General features: G+C 42.8%; 1 protein-coding gene across 1 annotated transcript in view; it reads right to left on the bottom strand.

The window, feature by feature from the left end:
* Positions 1-16,139, bottom strand: part of SLC12A3 (solute carrier family 12 member 3) — a 42,203-nt gene that overhangs the window by 5,713 nt on the left and 20,351 nt on the right. The window contains exons 14-23 of the mRNA XM_087729399.1: positions 15,537-15,692; positions 15,352-15,451; positions 14,140-14,251; positions 10,563-10,703; positions 10,171-10,277; positions 8,744-8,826; positions 7,208-7,276; positions 5,724-5,825; positions 4,581-4,692; positions 4,338-4,424 (exon numbers count right to left, since the gene is read on the bottom strand). Coding sequence (XP_087585525.1) covers positions 4,338-4,424; positions 4,581-4,692; positions 5,724-5,825; positions 7,208-7,276; positions 8,744-8,826; positions 10,171-10,277; positions 10,563-10,703; positions 14,140-14,251; positions 15,352-15,451; positions 15,537-15,692 — 1,069 coding nt within the window. The remainder of the gene's footprint in view (positions 1-4,337; positions 4,425-4,580; positions 4,693-5,723; positions 5,826-7,207; positions 7,277-8,743; positions 8,827-10,170; positions 10,278-10,562; positions 10,704-14,139; positions 14,252-15,351; positions 15,452-15,536; positions 15,693-16,139) is intronic.

Here is a 16,139-nt window from a genome sequence, read left to right as displayed (position 1 = left end):
AGAATATGGAAAGAATAGAATGGAGTGGAGTGGAGGGAGTAGGGTAGGGTAGGGTAGGGTAGGGTAGGGTAGGGTAGGGTAGGGTAGGGTAGGATAGGATAGGATAGGACAGGACAGGACAGGACAGGATATGGAAAGAATAGAATGACATGGAATGGAATAGAACAGAACAGGAATGGAATAGAATGGAACAGAACAGAACAGAATATGGAATGGAATAGAAGAGAAGAGAATATGGAATGGAATAGAACAGAATAGAACAGAATATGGAAAGAATGGAATGGAATGGAATGGAATGGAATGGAATGGAATGGAATGGAATGGAATAGAATAGAATAGAATAGAATAGAATAGAATAGAATAGAATAGAATAGAATAGAATAGAGGATTGGATAGGATAGGATAGGATAGAATAGAATAGAATAGAATATGGAAAGAATAGAATGACATGGAATGGAATGGAACAGAACTGGAATAGAATAGAATAGAATAGAATAGAATAGAATAAAGAAGTATAGAATAGAACAGAACAGAGAAAGAAGAATAGCGTAGCGTAGCGTAGCGTAGCGTAGCGTAGCGTAGCGTAGAGTAGAATAGAATAGAATAGAATAGAATAGAATAGAATAGAATAGAATAGAGGGATGGAAGGGACCTTGGGAGGGGCCAGCTAGGAGTGGGATTTGGAGGTTCTCCGAACTGGCCATAACCTTAGCTACGGGTTCTCCCGAACTTGGGTGAACCCATAACCGCCCACCCCTGCTCCCAGGGCCATGTGATCACCGAGTGTGACCTTCCCAGCTGGCATCTGACAAGCAAAGTATCAGCAGCTGGATTAATTTTTTTTTTTTTTTTTAAATATATTTTATTCAATTTTCACATTCCATTTGCAATCATTTATATACAGGGTATTCACTATAAGAAAAGAGAAAAAAAAAAGAAAAAGGGAATAAAACGAACAGAAAAAGGAAACACAACTCATCATTCACAACCCCACCTAACCCTTCCATCCTCCATACTCCCCATCTACCCCCTCCAACTTTCCTTTCTCCCTCTAACACTCCCCTCCTACTTCCCTTTCCCCTCAAACCTTCCTTCTCCCCTTACTCCCCAGACACCCTCCTTACATTCCCCTTACTCCTTACATTCCCCCTACTCCTTCCTTACTCCTCCCTCTTCCTTCCCTCTACCTCCCTCCTTGGTGTATGCCTTTATTCGAGTGTTGTTGGATCTGATAAAGGTAAGATGAACCAAGGAAAAAAAAAGAAATAAAAAAAACAAAAAAAACAAAAACAAAAAAAAACCCACCGTATATAAATACATTCTTGTTCTTTTTAAGGCTATGTTAACACCCCCCCACCCCACCCCCCACAAATCCCCATCCCTAATCCTCCCGACTTCCCAGGGCCCACACCTGGCGCTACCTTCTATCTAAAATATCTTGTGTACATATGGATTAAAAAGTAAAAGTAATATATCAAAAGAAAAAAAAACAGAGAAAAAAGAAAAGGAAAAAAAAAAAAAGGGAAACCACTCTTTGTGTTGATCTCAGCCCCCCATCTTTATCTATGTTTAAATAGTATAAATCCTTCTATCTATATTTTATTCTCGTCTCTTACTTCTTTGCTATTTACCCCAACCTTCTGTAGGTTCTCCCGTTCCTTTTCCTTAACCTCATGATCCCTTCCGATAAAATTTAAGCAGCGTGGTTCATACCATATATTCAAATATAACTTTACAGACAAGTAATCAAACTTTCCCTTCTAGTAAAATTTACACAGCATGAATCATCTTTCTTTAAAGCAGCGTAAATCAACTATTACTTTACACAGAAATCAATTTCTATCTTAAGATAATTCCAACCAACTTCCTCTTCAAATAGGATTTAAATAACGTAATTCATTCCACATGCATTTTACCCTTTTCCCTTACTTGTCTGATATTTTTCCCTTCAAGTAAAAGTTAAATAGCATGGGTCATTCCACATATTCGAATAATACTTTCAGCAAAAGTCAGTTAACCTTCTATTTTAAAATAGTCCCTTCTAACAAGGTTTAAGCAACATAAATCATTCAGCATTCTTTTTACACATTATCTTAAAATAATCCCAACCGACTTTCTGTTCTAATAAGCTTTAAACAACATAAGTTTTACCCTCATCCCTTGCTTGTCTGATGTTTACCACAAATAACGTAGTTCCTTCCACATGCATTTTACCCTCATCCCTTACTTGTCTGATATTTACCACTATCAAATTTATACTAGCATTTGTTTAAAATGTAATTCAGAGCAATTTATAAAATAATACTTTCAGCAAGAATCAGTTATCCTTCTATTTTAAAGTAGTCCCTTCTAACAAAATTTAAACACCCTAAATCATTCCGCATTCTTTTTACACTTATCTTAAGATGATCCCAACCGGCTTTCTGTTCTGATAAGCTTTAAACAACGTCAATTTTACCCTCATCCCTTACTTATCTGATGTTTACCACTATCAAATTTATGCTAACGTTAATTTAAAATCTAGCTCAAAGTAGTTTCACCCAGCTTTCCCTTCTGATAAAAATTAGTCCGCTTTTTCTACCGGGGAGAGGTCTCAAGCCCCCATTCAGTCCTCAAGCATTTTGAAATGTCTAAATTCTCGATCTCCGTTTTTCTACTTCTCCGAGGGAGGAGGGGCTACCCCTCCATCTTGCAACCACATGGCCAACCGCTCGGCTTCTCCTTCCGCTTGTCTCTCCACTCTTCCAAACGCGTCAGGAAGTCCCGCCTTCAGAATCCTACAATAGAAATCTTGAGCCTCCGAAACAGAGTTAAGACGAAATCTTTGATTCTCAAATGTAACTGTGATACCGGCAGGGGCCTCCCATCTGTATCGAATCTGTTGGCTCCTAAGCTCCTTAGTTAAAAAGGCGTAATCCCTTCTTGCTGTCAGCATCTGAGAAGGAATATCTTTAAAAACAATCAGGTCTTGGCCTTCAACTCGGAGCCTGTTATTATGAAATTTTTGCACGATCGCATTTCTAGATTCTTTTGTAGAGAAATGTATAATTATGTCCCTCGGGAGCTGTCGCTGTTCCGCTATCAATGAGTTCTGGCGATAGATTTTCCGAATCTGCCAATCAAAGTTAAGTCCCGGGCTTCCCAGCGCATGGCTGAAGGCTTCAGCAAAGGTTTGTTTCAAATTCTCTTGCTCCTTTTCACGGAATCCCCTGACCCTTATCGCAGATGCCTTCCTATTAAAATTTATCACCATAAGCTGTTTCTCATTGTCTCTAATTTTCTGTTGTAAAATTTCAATATTGGTAGTCAAATTTAAGTTAGCCTTCTCCAGACTTTCCAATTTGTTCTCTATTTCAGCAGAATAATCTGACAGGGCAGACACAGCTGCAAACGTATTCGCCTTCATTTGATTAACTTTAGATTTTAAATCATCATATAATTCCAATACAAATTCCCTGATTTCTGTCTTAAAAGCGTTAAGCATTTTAAGGAGATATTCCTGTGTTAAAAGTTCCCCAGCAGAAGGCACAGGAGACAAAGGCTGTGTTTCTTTAAATTCTTTTGTAGCAAGACGCTTCCTTGACTTGGGTGGCATAATAAATAAGCAAGTAAGCAGAGCTTCGCTCCCCTCTATTTCCAAAAAAGAAAAATTTATTTTGTTAAGGAGCAGTCTGCAGGGAGATAACACCGGCTAAGTACATCAATCATCCACGGAGAGAAATCGCCATTTTGAGGTCTATTTAGACAAAGAAGTCTCTAAGACGAATGGTGCTGGTATTTACGATAGTAATAAAAACATAAATCTCACAGGGGTGGGACCCGCCCGTATCAATTCTAGCTTGAAAAAACTTTGTCTTGTCCTGGGGGGGGGCTAGCCTGTCTGGGGCTGCCAAAAAAAAAAAAGGCAGCTGAGAAGAAATGGCTGGAGATAAAAGCTCCGCTTCGGCCGGATCTGATCTCTTTCCACAGCCATAAAAGAAAAAAGGCTGTGGCTTACGATTAGATCCTAACCTACGGGGCTATCCTCCCTGCCCCTTTCTTAGCCAAAAAGGGGTGCTATCTATGATCTTATTTAGATATACAGACCAGATCTCTGAGGAGCTCGGTGGAGCCCTCCTCGGCAACAGGCCACGCCCCCCTGGAATCCCAGCAGCTGGATTAATTTAATGACCACTTAACAATTGTTGTAATTTACTGTATATAAATACATTTTCAACTGGAACAGGTTTTATGGTGGGATGCTGTAGTATTGGCCCATACATTAATGCATAATAATAATTCTAATTGCAACAACAGCAACAACAACAACAACAACAACAACAACAACAATGCTTTACTGTTCAGGTCGGGGTTTCTGGTTAATGTCTGGAAGGACGTGGACCTCATGAAATCCAAGCCGAAACTTGCTTAATAAAGAGACAATCCTGAGGAAGGGGAAAAAATTAAGACGTGGTTAAAAAAAGTTATTTCAACCCTTTTTATGATATATATTTCCTGTTTTGAGGCTCCCCGACTCCATTTCTCTATATAAATGCTGTACTTGCCACACCACAGCCCTGAATTCCGCAGGTGGGACTTACGCTTTCCGCTCTTCGTCCATCCGGTTGATCTGCCCACCGACAAATACTCGGATCTTACATTTCCCCCATCTCTTTTTGCGGCCAAGGAGGTAAGGGATGAGAAGAGTCAGACCTGGTGATGGAAAACCAGAGAGGGACCTCAATAACCAACACCTACTCCTTCTCCTTTTGATTGCATTTAAATCCTACTTAGAACCTAGAATAATAGAGATGGAGGTCTCTATTGAAGACCTTGGAAGTCTTCCAGCCCAACCATTCCTTCGGTTGTGACGTGTCAGCCACTGGCCTCTCTAGCAGCTGAATCAGAGGATGAGGAGGAGGTGTAGGAGTCAGGATCAGCATCAAGGCAACCTAACAGCTCCGAGGGGGAAGAGGGAATAGAGCAGGCGGAGAGAGGGGGTGGGGGAGCCTGGGCTGTCCGTCAGCCCTTAGATGGAGAGTCAGCAGCCCACAGGTCTGCAGGTGGCTGATGAGGAAGAGGAGGAACGGCTGGGTCCAGTGCTGATGTGCGAATGCACAGAAGGCAGAGGAGAGGAGAGCAGTGGAAATGTGTGGGCTGGTCTTTAGGATAGAAGACCCAATGCTGCTAGCGAAGCCCCACCCCAGCTCTGAGGATCAAAGGCAGGAGGCGGAGATGAATAGGTTTTGCAGACAACTATTCATCCTCCAGCCGGATGGACTTGTTATCCTGCGGTGAAAGAGAAACTGTTTGCTGGGGTTCCTGGTACTCCTAATAAAGGAATCTCTGAGTTCACTTCAGAGGGTTGGTGGTGTTTGGGGAGCTGGGTCAGAACACCTTCCCAAAACTCAAGTCAGTGTAAGATGATGAGATCTCAGGAACCCAGGTTAACTTCCATAAAGGGGTTGTTGGATTATGGTTCTGAGATCACTTCCTGGAATGAAACAATGCCACTGCTGGCATTTTTAGAGAAGGAAATCAGAGATTGGGCAGTTAAGAAGCTGGTTGACCAAAAGCATTGGCTGGGTTTGCCTACTAAATTGCATCCCTTAGTGGAATCCCTGCTGAGAGTTCCAGCACTGAGAGAATGCTAGAAAACCCAGGGGGAAAGAGAAGCAAGAGTCCATTTACCGATCCCAGGTGTTGCTCTCTTCTGCATGAGAAAAAAGGGGAGCCAGCCTTACCTCCATCATCAAACAGCCAGTAGATATCAATAGTTTTCTTGCCTTGATTCATCTGGAAAATGGTGCTCGCCTGTTGTTCCGCCACCGAAGCATCTGGATCCACTAGGAAGAGGGAAAGAAGGGGAAGGAGAAAGGGGAAGAGGCAGGGGAGGAAGGGAGGGGAGGAAGGGAGGAGACGGGAGGGGAGGGGAGAGGAGAAGATAAGAAGGGGAAGGGAGAGGATATATAATCTCTTCCTATTTTATTATCAAAGTTACAGCCTAATTATGGTTTCTCTCCTTTAAAATCAACCACTTCAAAAATGGGGCTCTTCTAGAGAAACAACCTTTTCAAATCCAAATTCTTCATTACACATTAACAGAAGGGACCTTGTAGGTCATCTAGTCCAACCCCCCACCCAAGCAGACCCTGCCCCATTTCTGACAGATGACAGTCCAGTCTCTTCTTGAAAGCTTCCAGTGATGAAGCTCTCACAGCTTCTGAAGGCAGCTTCTATTCCATGGATTGATTGTTCTCACTGTTAGAAAATTCCTCATTTCCAAGTTGAGTCTCTCCTTATTCCGTTTCCATCCATTGTTCCTTGTCTGGCCTTTGGGCACTTTGGAAACTAGCCTGACCCCCTTCCTTTCTGTGGCAGCCCCTCAAATATTAGAAGACTGTTATCATGTCTCTCCTGGTCCTTCTCTTCCCCAGACCAGTCATGCCCAGTTCCTGCAACCGTTCATCTTATGTTTTAGCCTCCAGTCCTTTGATCATCTTAGACAGATTCAGAGTTGGAAGGGACCTTGTAGGTCATCTAGTCCAACCCCCCACCCAACCAGACCCTGCCCCATTTCCGACAGATGACAGTCCAGTCTCTTCTTGAAAGCTTCCAGTGATGAAGCTCTCACAGCTTCTGAAGGCAGCTTCTATTCCATGGATTGATTGTTCTCACTGTTAGAAAATTCCTCATTTCCAAGTTGAGTCTCTCCTTATTCCGTTTCCATCCATTGTTCCTTGTCTGGCCTTTGGGCACTTTGGAAACTAGCTTGACCCCCTTCCTTTCTGTGGCAGCCCCTCAAATATTAGAAGACTGTTATCATGTCTCTCCTGGTCCTTCTCTTCCCTAGACCAGTCATGCCCAGTTCCTGCAACCGTTCATCTTATGTTTTAGCCTCCAGTCCTTTGATCATCTTAGACAGATTCAGAGTTGGAAGGGACCTTGTAGGTCATCTAGTCCAACCCCCCACCCAACCAGACCCTGCCCCATTTCCGACAGATGACAGTCCAGTCTCTTCTTGAAGGCTTCCAGTGATGAAGCTCCCACAACTTCAGTTGTGTTGGACAGAAGGTCTCAGCCCACTGACGGGATTGTGCCTTTTAAGGTATGGTTAAGTCTGTTGCAAATCTACCCCATTTGTCATAATATCAGAATTCCATGTATTACGTGAACCCAGGAAATGGATTTGGTTAGTAACCCAGTCAAGATGATTTTTGGAACTGACATGTGCCTGTCACAGCAGGTACTTCACTACTTTTCTGGGGAACTTCCGCTGGATCAAAAGCTGGATTAACTGGAGACAGAAAGGAGACAATAAACAAGGCAAATTCGTAATATTCTGAACAATGAACAGCTTCCCGCATTTATATGGCACATCAAGTCATAATGAGGGTTGCCTTATCTAGGCTTCTTAGGCTGTTGAGTGTATCGAGCCATTGTAATTTTTCAAAATTTATAGCTTAGCACAGGGCTCTGCAACCTTAAACACTCAAAGAGCCATTTGGACCCGTTTCCCACAGAAAAGAAAACACCGGGAGCTCATCTCATCTCTCTCTTTCTACCTCTCTCTTTCTCTGTCTCTCTCTTTCTCTGTCTCTCTCTCTCCCTCTCTCTTTCTCTGTCGCTCATCTCTCTCTGTCTCTGTCCCTCTCTCTCTCACTCTCTAAGGCCAGGTGAGGAGTGACTGGAAGGGGAGGGTGAGGGGTGGGGCCAGACAGTGGTAGGTTCAGCCGACAGAGAGCCACAGCAGGGGGACAAAAGAGCCGCATGCAGCTCCAGAGCCTTGGGTTGCTGACACCCGGGTTAGCATAAAGTGTACCCCCAGTTAATTGTGATTTGATCACGAAATTAAATTAAGTTTAGTACAGTGTAATGGAGTACAGTCTGGATTCCCAGAAGGGAGTGGCTATATTCCAGAGGGCAGCTTGGAAAGTTGGAGTGGCAGAAAGAGGGTTAAAATGGCTACTCCATAAGCGATTCCCAGAATATATCAAGAGTCTAGAGTCACCTCAGCGAAATGGATGACATAGAAGTTTAATAAACAAATCTATTAGTAATGGAAATAGTTGCTTTAGTCTGGCAAGATTCTGTCTGTAGGTGACGAAAACTACTCCCAAGTAACTCCTCAGATCATTCTTGGTTCTTAGAGCCTGTTGTGCAGTGTGTTAACTCATCTACAACCAACACTGCACAGAATTGATGGATGCATTTAGCAAACCTTTGTTTATTTAAACCAGTTGATTTAGATAAACAAACTTAATATAAATCAAACTAACCACCTTATGGCTTAGTGTTGGAGTTTCCCCCGTGGGCCAGGAAGATCAATCCGGTTGAGGACATTTCCTTTGGTGTCCACTTGGTTTTCTACCTACCCCAAACAACTTTTTACAATAAAATAAAAGTAAAAAGTACAACCTTGCCGCAAATTGAAACATCTTTTTCCTGCATTATCTTTATTTTCCAAAGAGCAGCATCCACAAAAAAGTCAGAATGCTGTCTGGAGCTTTGTAAGTGACTTTTTTTTTTAACATTCACACCACCGTTGCCTTTGCTAAAATTAGAGTGTAAGATATCTCGATGGATTGAAAATCTGAGTCATTGGAATGCAATTTCTCTTACGAAGCAGCATAAAAATGAAGACCGACAAATCTATAAAAGAAACTGCCTCTTTCTAAGATATTTCCCTGCTTCTGCACCTGAATCAGTTAGGCAAACCCTCTTCCTTGCACAATTTCTGCAGAAGTCGGCTGGGGGAACTCACTGTGAGCCTGCATGATCCGAGAAATATTGAGTCCCTCCTTCATGCGCATCACGCATACTCCGTATTTGAAGTCAAAAGCATCACTGGAATAGGAGAGAGAAAAAAACCACTCAAATATCAGCATGAGGGAGATTTTCAGAGATGGACTAACTAGGATAGTATGGCACGAGTGAGTCGGTCTCTATCCAGGGGTGGGATTCTACCAGGTGAACCAAAAGAGCCGAGGTGGCGCAGTGGTTAGAGTGCAGTACTGCAGGCCACTTCAGCTGACTGCTAGCTGCAGTTCAGTAGTTCAAATCTCACCGGCTCAAGGTTGACTCAGCCTTCCATCCTTCTGAGGTGGGTAAAATGAGGACCCCTTGTTGTTGGGGGCAATATGCTGACTCTTTAAACCACTTAGAGAGGGCTGAAAGCCCTATGAAGCGGTATATAAGTCTAGCTGCTATTGCTATTGCTATTAGTAGCTCCAAAGATCTGCTGGGAGCTAATTAATGGTGGGTTCCTACTGCTTTGGACCAGTTCGGCTGAACCAGTATTAGCTTAGCGGCCTGAGTCACTGTAACTGGCAGCGACCCAGGCCTGCCAAGCCCCCAAACCGGTTCTCCCAGTGGCCCCGTAGGCACTGCCATCTCGTTTTTTGCTTCTGCACATGCACAGAGCAATTTTAGTTGTATTGTGCATGCGCGCACAGCACACAGTGCACATTACGTGCCAAGCTTGTGCGCAGCGCATCCCTGAACAAACCAGCAGTAGTCTCTGCCGAAACCCACCCCTGGAGTTAACCGGTTCTCTTCCACGACCATATGGGCCCATCCGCCCGCCCCTGCGCTTTACCTACCTTTATCTTCTCAGCTGAGTTGCGCGGCATAGTGGATTCACGCACCTCAGCTGTTTTCATTCCTGAGCAGTAATCCAGAAGGTAAGTCGTCCACAAAATTTGCACACAGGCTCAGAGAACCGGTTGTTAAACCGGTAGGATCCCAACTGTGGGTCTATCCCTATTTTTTTTTTCAAAAGGAAGGCACTCTTAAGGCCATCCAATGCCTGTTTACTTACAATGGTGAGAATTGTTTTTCAAAAGAACAGTTGAAATATAGCTTCACTTCTATAAAAAAAAAGCCAAATCTGTCCTTCTAACAGCATCTTCTCTCAATTTATTCATATCAGGATGTATTGTGATTCCTTTAAAGAGCTAAAAACTGTGATGCAGTTTTGGGACAGATGCAAAATCATCTCAATATGTAAGTTTGAAGGGCGTGTGTTACTCCAGTAAGTCATCCAGACAGGGAGGATGCAACCAAAGATAGTTGCAACTGATTGATGACATTTACCTGAAGATCATCTTGGACTTCGAGACTTTTGGAGAAGACTAGATTTGGGAAGTCTGGCTTAGAAGATATTTTAAGACAACGGCCAGATGTACTTACTGCAGAATCCCGATATATTCCTCCACTGTCTGAGGATGTGCTGCTTGCCAATTCTTCTTATATCCAAGCACAAGAACGTTGGGTTTCATTCTCCCAAGACCTGAGGCCTTTATTAAGAAAAAGATGAGCTTTTAGGGTAAAAATGCTTTCTAAATTCATTGTGACCAACCCTTCTGCATGAATGGGATGGGATGGGAGAAGGGAAGGGAAGGGAAGGGAAGGGAAGGGAAGGGAAGAGAAGAGAAGAGAAGAGAAGAGAAGAGAAGAGAAGAGAAGAGAAGAGAAGAGAAAATAGAGAATAGAAAATAGAAAGTAGAAAGTAGAAAGTAGAAAGTAGAAAGTAGAAAGTAGAAAGTAGAAAGTAGAAAACAGAGAATAGAATAAAATTTTACCTGCATAAGGACTTGTGCTCCAGTTCTCAAGTCCTCTGCTAAGATGCCTGTGTAGAAAGCTTTGACCTTTCGCTTGGTCAGCCATTTGATGTGGCCTTTGGAAGTAAGTCCCATTTCAGCATTTGCCTGTCTGCAGGGCCCCTGTGAGAAAGAAGCATAGGAAGAAGTCACAATTACAGGAAGACAGGAAGAAATGCGGAGTCCTCAGTGCTCTCTGAGTTTGGTTGTTTGCTTGCAGACATTTCATTACCCAGCTAGGTAACATCATCAATGCTTTATATATATTATCTCCTATTGAAATATGATCTGTGCAGGACCAACTGCAACAGCGAGGTCAAAAAGCCAAGATGGTGACCGCAAACACACAACTGAGCCCTCTTCCTTATGTACATGGTAAGACTCAAGGTGGACTCGTCCTTCCATCTTTCTGAGGTGGGTAAAATGAGGACCCAGATTGGTGGGGGCAAATAAGCTGACTCAGTAAACCACTTAGAGAAGACTGGAAAGCACTGTGAAGTGGTATATAAGTCTAAGGGCTATTGCTACATCATACACAAAGTCCAACTATTAATTTCAGGGTTTCAAAACCCCGTTTAGAAAACAGTTGTTAGAAAACAGCCAAGGTTTGTAGGGGCCCCTACCAAGCTAAGCATTTAATGTAAAGCTTAACCTGAACGTGGTTTGAATTTGGTTTAGTGTTTTGCTTCATCCCAGTAACTCTTTGTCTGTAAACCACCAATTCAGTCAGTAGGTTGTGATGTAGGCAATATGTCATTAAAAAACCATGGCTTGATACAATCTATGAACCTGAGAACTGAGTCCAAGAGCAAGAATCCATGTCTCATGGGCTTTGTTCATACAACTTGCTTTAAAAGGTAGTTCAACATGCTAAGCTTGTTTAATACATACCCATGATGCTTTTAGCGGTGGCTTAGTGGATTATCTGTGATTTTTATTATACAAGAAAATGGGCTAATAATTTTGAAATTAAAATAGAATAGAATAGAATAACAGAGTTGGAAGGGACCATAGAGGTTTTCTAGTCCAACCCTCTGCTCAGGCAGGAAACCCTACACCACTTCAGAAAAATGGTTATCCAACATCTTCTCAAAAACTTCCAGTGTTGGAGCATTCACAACTTCAGGAAGCAAGTTGTTCCACTGGTTAATTGTTTTAACTGTCAGGAAATTTCTCCTTGTTGCTTCTCTCCTTGATTACTTTCCACCCATTTCTTCTTGTTCAAACCTCAAGTGCTTTGGAGAATAGTTTGACTCCCTCTTCTTTGTGGCAACTCCTGAGATATTAGAACACTGCTATGATGTCTCCCCTAGTTCTTCTTTTCATTAAACTAGACATACCCAGTTCCTGCAACCGTTCTTCATATGTTTTAGTCTCCACTCCTCTTTGTTGTTCTTCTCTGCACTCTTTCTAGAGTCTTCACATCTTTTTTACATCATGGTGACCAAAACTGAATGCAGTATTCCAAGTGTGGGCTTAATTAAGCATGCTTAATTATATTAAGCAAATTGGGAAAAGCAGACTTTTCTTCTACAAGAAGTTTTGATTTCGACAGCGATGGCTCAGCTTGGAAGAACATGCTCATATTGCCTTTCCTTTCATTTCAATTTGAAATGCTTTTCCTTTCATTTCAATCTGAAATGAAGATTTATACACCTCTCTTAGCTATCAAACTGGCGATCAAACTGGTCAGTCCTACAGGAGATCAACCCCGACTGCCTTTTAGAAGGCCTGATCCTGAAGAGGAAACTCAAATACTTTGGCCACCTAATGAGAAGGAAGGACTCACTGAAGAAGAGTGGGAATGATTGAGCGATAATTCTGGGAATGATTGAGGGCAAAAGAAGAAGGGGACGACAGAGAATGGCTGGATGGAGTCACCGAAGCAGTTGGCGTGAACTTAAAGGGACTCCAGAGGATGGTAGATGACAGGAAGGCCTGGAGGAACGTCGTCCATGGGGTTGCGATGGGTTGGACATGAATTCACAACTAACAACTTAGATGCTTGGTATTTTTAAGGCCTAATTATGTAAAGGATTCAAATATTTACCTATTGAAATTGTCTTTTCCAAGAAGGAAACAAAAGAGAGATTGATTAATGGTGGAACATCTCCAGAGCAGAATGTCCTACGAAGATTGTATTTTTTTCTTCTCCAAAATTGTCTATTTTTATCCTGGCAATTCAAACTGCAGATGAAAACCAAGCTAGCAGCCATTCATTCATTCATTCATTCATTCATTCATTCATTCATTCTTGCTTAATTAGCTTGGCGATTGTTCCAGAAGAACAATTGTTGAAAGCCAAGTGCTAGCTTTGTTATCACACTTCACAGCCATCCAGCCAAGTTCCTCTTGGCATCTGCAGTAAACATGAAATCCGGAGAAGTACTTGGGGCTATGCTTTTGACGATATGGTAGGAGGAGAGCTGTGTTCACCCTTTGCTGCTCCAGATCATTAAGTTCTGATAGCACTTTTTCAGACTAATTTTATTCAAGGGCACACATTTTCACAGCCAGACGCCTCTTGATTTTTGATTGTTGGATGTATACATGGTGGAGGGGAAGATTTAGTTGGCTAGCAATCTGCCGTTTGGATAGCAAAGGATCTCACTTGGAGGTAAGCCACCGAAGCTGCTGAAATGGACACCTGCCAGCCGTTAAAAGCTGCTCTTTGTTATTTGAAGCCTGCTGGGCTGAAGGCTTCAGTTTCATTTCAGGTCCTTAGCAGAAGGGAGCATTGTGTCCCAGCTGAGATTAAAACTGATTTTTCCTTTCTTCACGAGCCAACATTCAAAGGTCAGCAGTTTGGTGGTTCGAATCCCTAGTACAGGTCTCCTGCGTGAGCGGAGGATTGGACTAGATGACCTCCAAGGTCCCTTCCAACTCTGTTACTGTTTATCCTTCCATCACTGGAGTCACTAGTCTGAGACCTCAGTGGTGTTGAGGTCCCTGTAGATTTTTTCAGATGAATTGGAAATGCAGTTAGAAAAGAGAGATACTGTGGTATCCTGTTTCTCTTATGATCAGACGCAATCCTCTTTTTAGAATGACGAGAGGGAGAGGGAGGAGAAGGAGAGGGGGGGAGGATGAGAAGAAGAAGAGGAGGAGGAGGAAGGAGAAGCAGAAGCAGAAGCAGAAGCAGAGGAAGAGGAAGAAGAAGAAGAAGAAGAAGAAGAGAAAGAAAGAAAGAAAGAAAGAAAGAAAGAAAGAAAGAAAGAAAGAAAGAAAGAAAGAAAGAAAGAAAGAAAGAAAGAAAGAAAAGGCAAAGAAAAACAGACAACGCCTGGTGTTTAATTAATAAATAATTAAACATCTGCAAGGAAAAACCAAGCTGAGAAAGCACTAAGGACTCCTCATTTCACAAGATTTGTGGTTTCCCCAAGCCACAAATTTTCTCCTTTATTAGAGAGAGAAAGAGAGAGAGATGGGTAGATGATAGACAGACAGACAGATGGACAGATGGACATAGACAAAAATGTAGGTAAACAATGGAAATTAGATAGATAAAGATAGCCGAGACCTGCAATTTCTTAGTTATCTGGTAGGAACAAATACTCACAATCAACACATTCCCACAGATCATCAGACTCAAATTTTTTGTAAAAGTGCCCACAAAATCAACCAGTGCTGGGCGAAAGTTAGGAGGACCAGTCAGGACGAGACATTGAGGCCTGAAGATAGAACAAGAAGATATTAGTATTTGACTGTTTGTATGGAACCAGTCCACTCCTTCTGTGTGACTGCTGTTGGCTTCCAGAAATGGCAAAAAGACAATCATAACAAGCAACTATGGTATCAGTGGTGCACAAAGGCCCATGTTTTCATGGCTGAAGGGCAGGCAGAGGCCCATCAACATCTCTTTGCTCTTGTTTTTGTCCTCCTTCACAGAGTTGCATCTGAATTTGCATCATGGGGCTTCCTGATGGATTGAACCATAAGCAAATTGTAGCCAAACATTTGGGAGAGGGGAATAGAGTTTGGAATTTCTACCAAGCACCAAGATTCTTGGAGGGGAAAGCTGATGTAGGTAAATTTTTGCAGATTAGGGGGGACAGAGCTACATGGCACCTGGACCTCACTGGCAGAGTCTCCCATTGAAACCCAGTGTTCTGACCTAGACTTCCCCAAAAAGCAAGAGGCAGATTCCTGGTCCCGACAAAACCTCTTTTATTAAACAAATGTGAATTCCTCTCATTCACATTCAGAAAGACCTGGCAAACAGTCTTTCAAAGGGATATTTATGACCACAGACCTTATCTATCTTAGAAAGCTGCCATGTAAATATTTTCCAAACACAGTGCTGTGCAAGGAAAGATTGGGCACAGAGTCTCTGAGATTCACGGGCAGATCTTCACACTCCTGAAATGAATCTAATGAACGAACGAATTGTTTCCTGCAAAAGCCCCCTCCCCTTTCGCTCCTCTTTTATTTCCTACAGGAGGGGCCAATCACCTTCCACCTGTGGCTTTACTCCCAAGTCAACCCTGATTTCTGAGCTGTTCTTTCCTTCTGGCAGCTCTGTGCATGCACACACTGGGAACAGGCTCCAGCTGTTCTTCTGCCTCACTGCTGTCTAGCTCTCTGTAGGCACCTGATCACTGCCAGACGGCCTCGGCCCCATATCTGCCTCCAATGCAGAGCCCTCGTCTGAGCCTTCCCCAGCCTCCAGGACTGGCCCATGCTCCTCCCCAACCTCCTCACTGTCTAATTCTGCTGCCAGCTCCACTGCCTGCTGGCGAGCCACAACATCCAGTGGCTTACAAAACCTTACCTGTAATTTTTAATATGGTCATCCACCTCATTGAGACTCACAGAATAATTCAGGGCCATGTTATAGGAACCGGCTTGAACAGATGAGCCCCAGTTAACTCCTGCAGGGAAAAAGTTACCTCAGCTCAGTTCATTGTTTTATTTAGCAGTATTTAGCAGTATTTTTTTTTTAAATGAGCTCCATACCAGGCTTCTTGTAAAGAACATATCCAAGTAAGAACACCACAATCCCGATAGCGATGAGGGCAGCCCACCAGGTTAGCAGGAACATGATAACGACAGAAACAATGGCCCCAAACAGAGCTGCCCATTTGCTGTAATACCTGAAGGAGGGTCTCCAACCTGAAAGGAAAAATTACTTGATAGGAGTCCATTTCAAAAGGCCCTTTTGTTGCTCTTCTCTGCACATTTTCCAGGATCTCAACAATTTTTTTTTCCTATTGTGGTGACCACAACTGGGTGAAATATTACATGCGTGACAGAAAATATATTAAACAGAAATGGCAGCCAAGATATATTATGATGATTAGGGGATTGGAGGCTAAACCATTTGAAGAAGGGTTACAAGAACTGGGCATGGCTAGTCCAGTGAAGAGAAGGCCCAGGGGAGACACGATAGCAATCTTCTAATATTTGAGGGGCTGTCACAGAGAGGAAAGGGTCAAGCTATTTTCCAAAGCACCCGAAGGCCAGACAAGGAATAATGGATGGAACAAGGAGAGATTCAACCTAGAAATAAGGAGGAATTTTCGGACAGTGAGAACAACCAACCAATGGAACAGAAGTTGC

The sequence above is a fragment of the Thamnophis sirtalis genome, unplaced genomic scaffold, assembly GCF_051295495.1.
Source record: "Thamnophis sirtalis isolate CommonGarterSnake01/CBP01778 unplaced genomic scaffold, rThaSir2_p1.2 scaffold_14, whole genome shotgun sequence".
Taxonomy (NCBI): Eukaryota; Metazoa; Chordata; class Lepidosauria; order Squamata; family Natricidae; genus Thamnophis; species Thamnophis sirtalis.
Note: the sequence above shows the minus strand (reverse complement) of the source record. Positions and strands in the feature narration are given on the sequence as shown.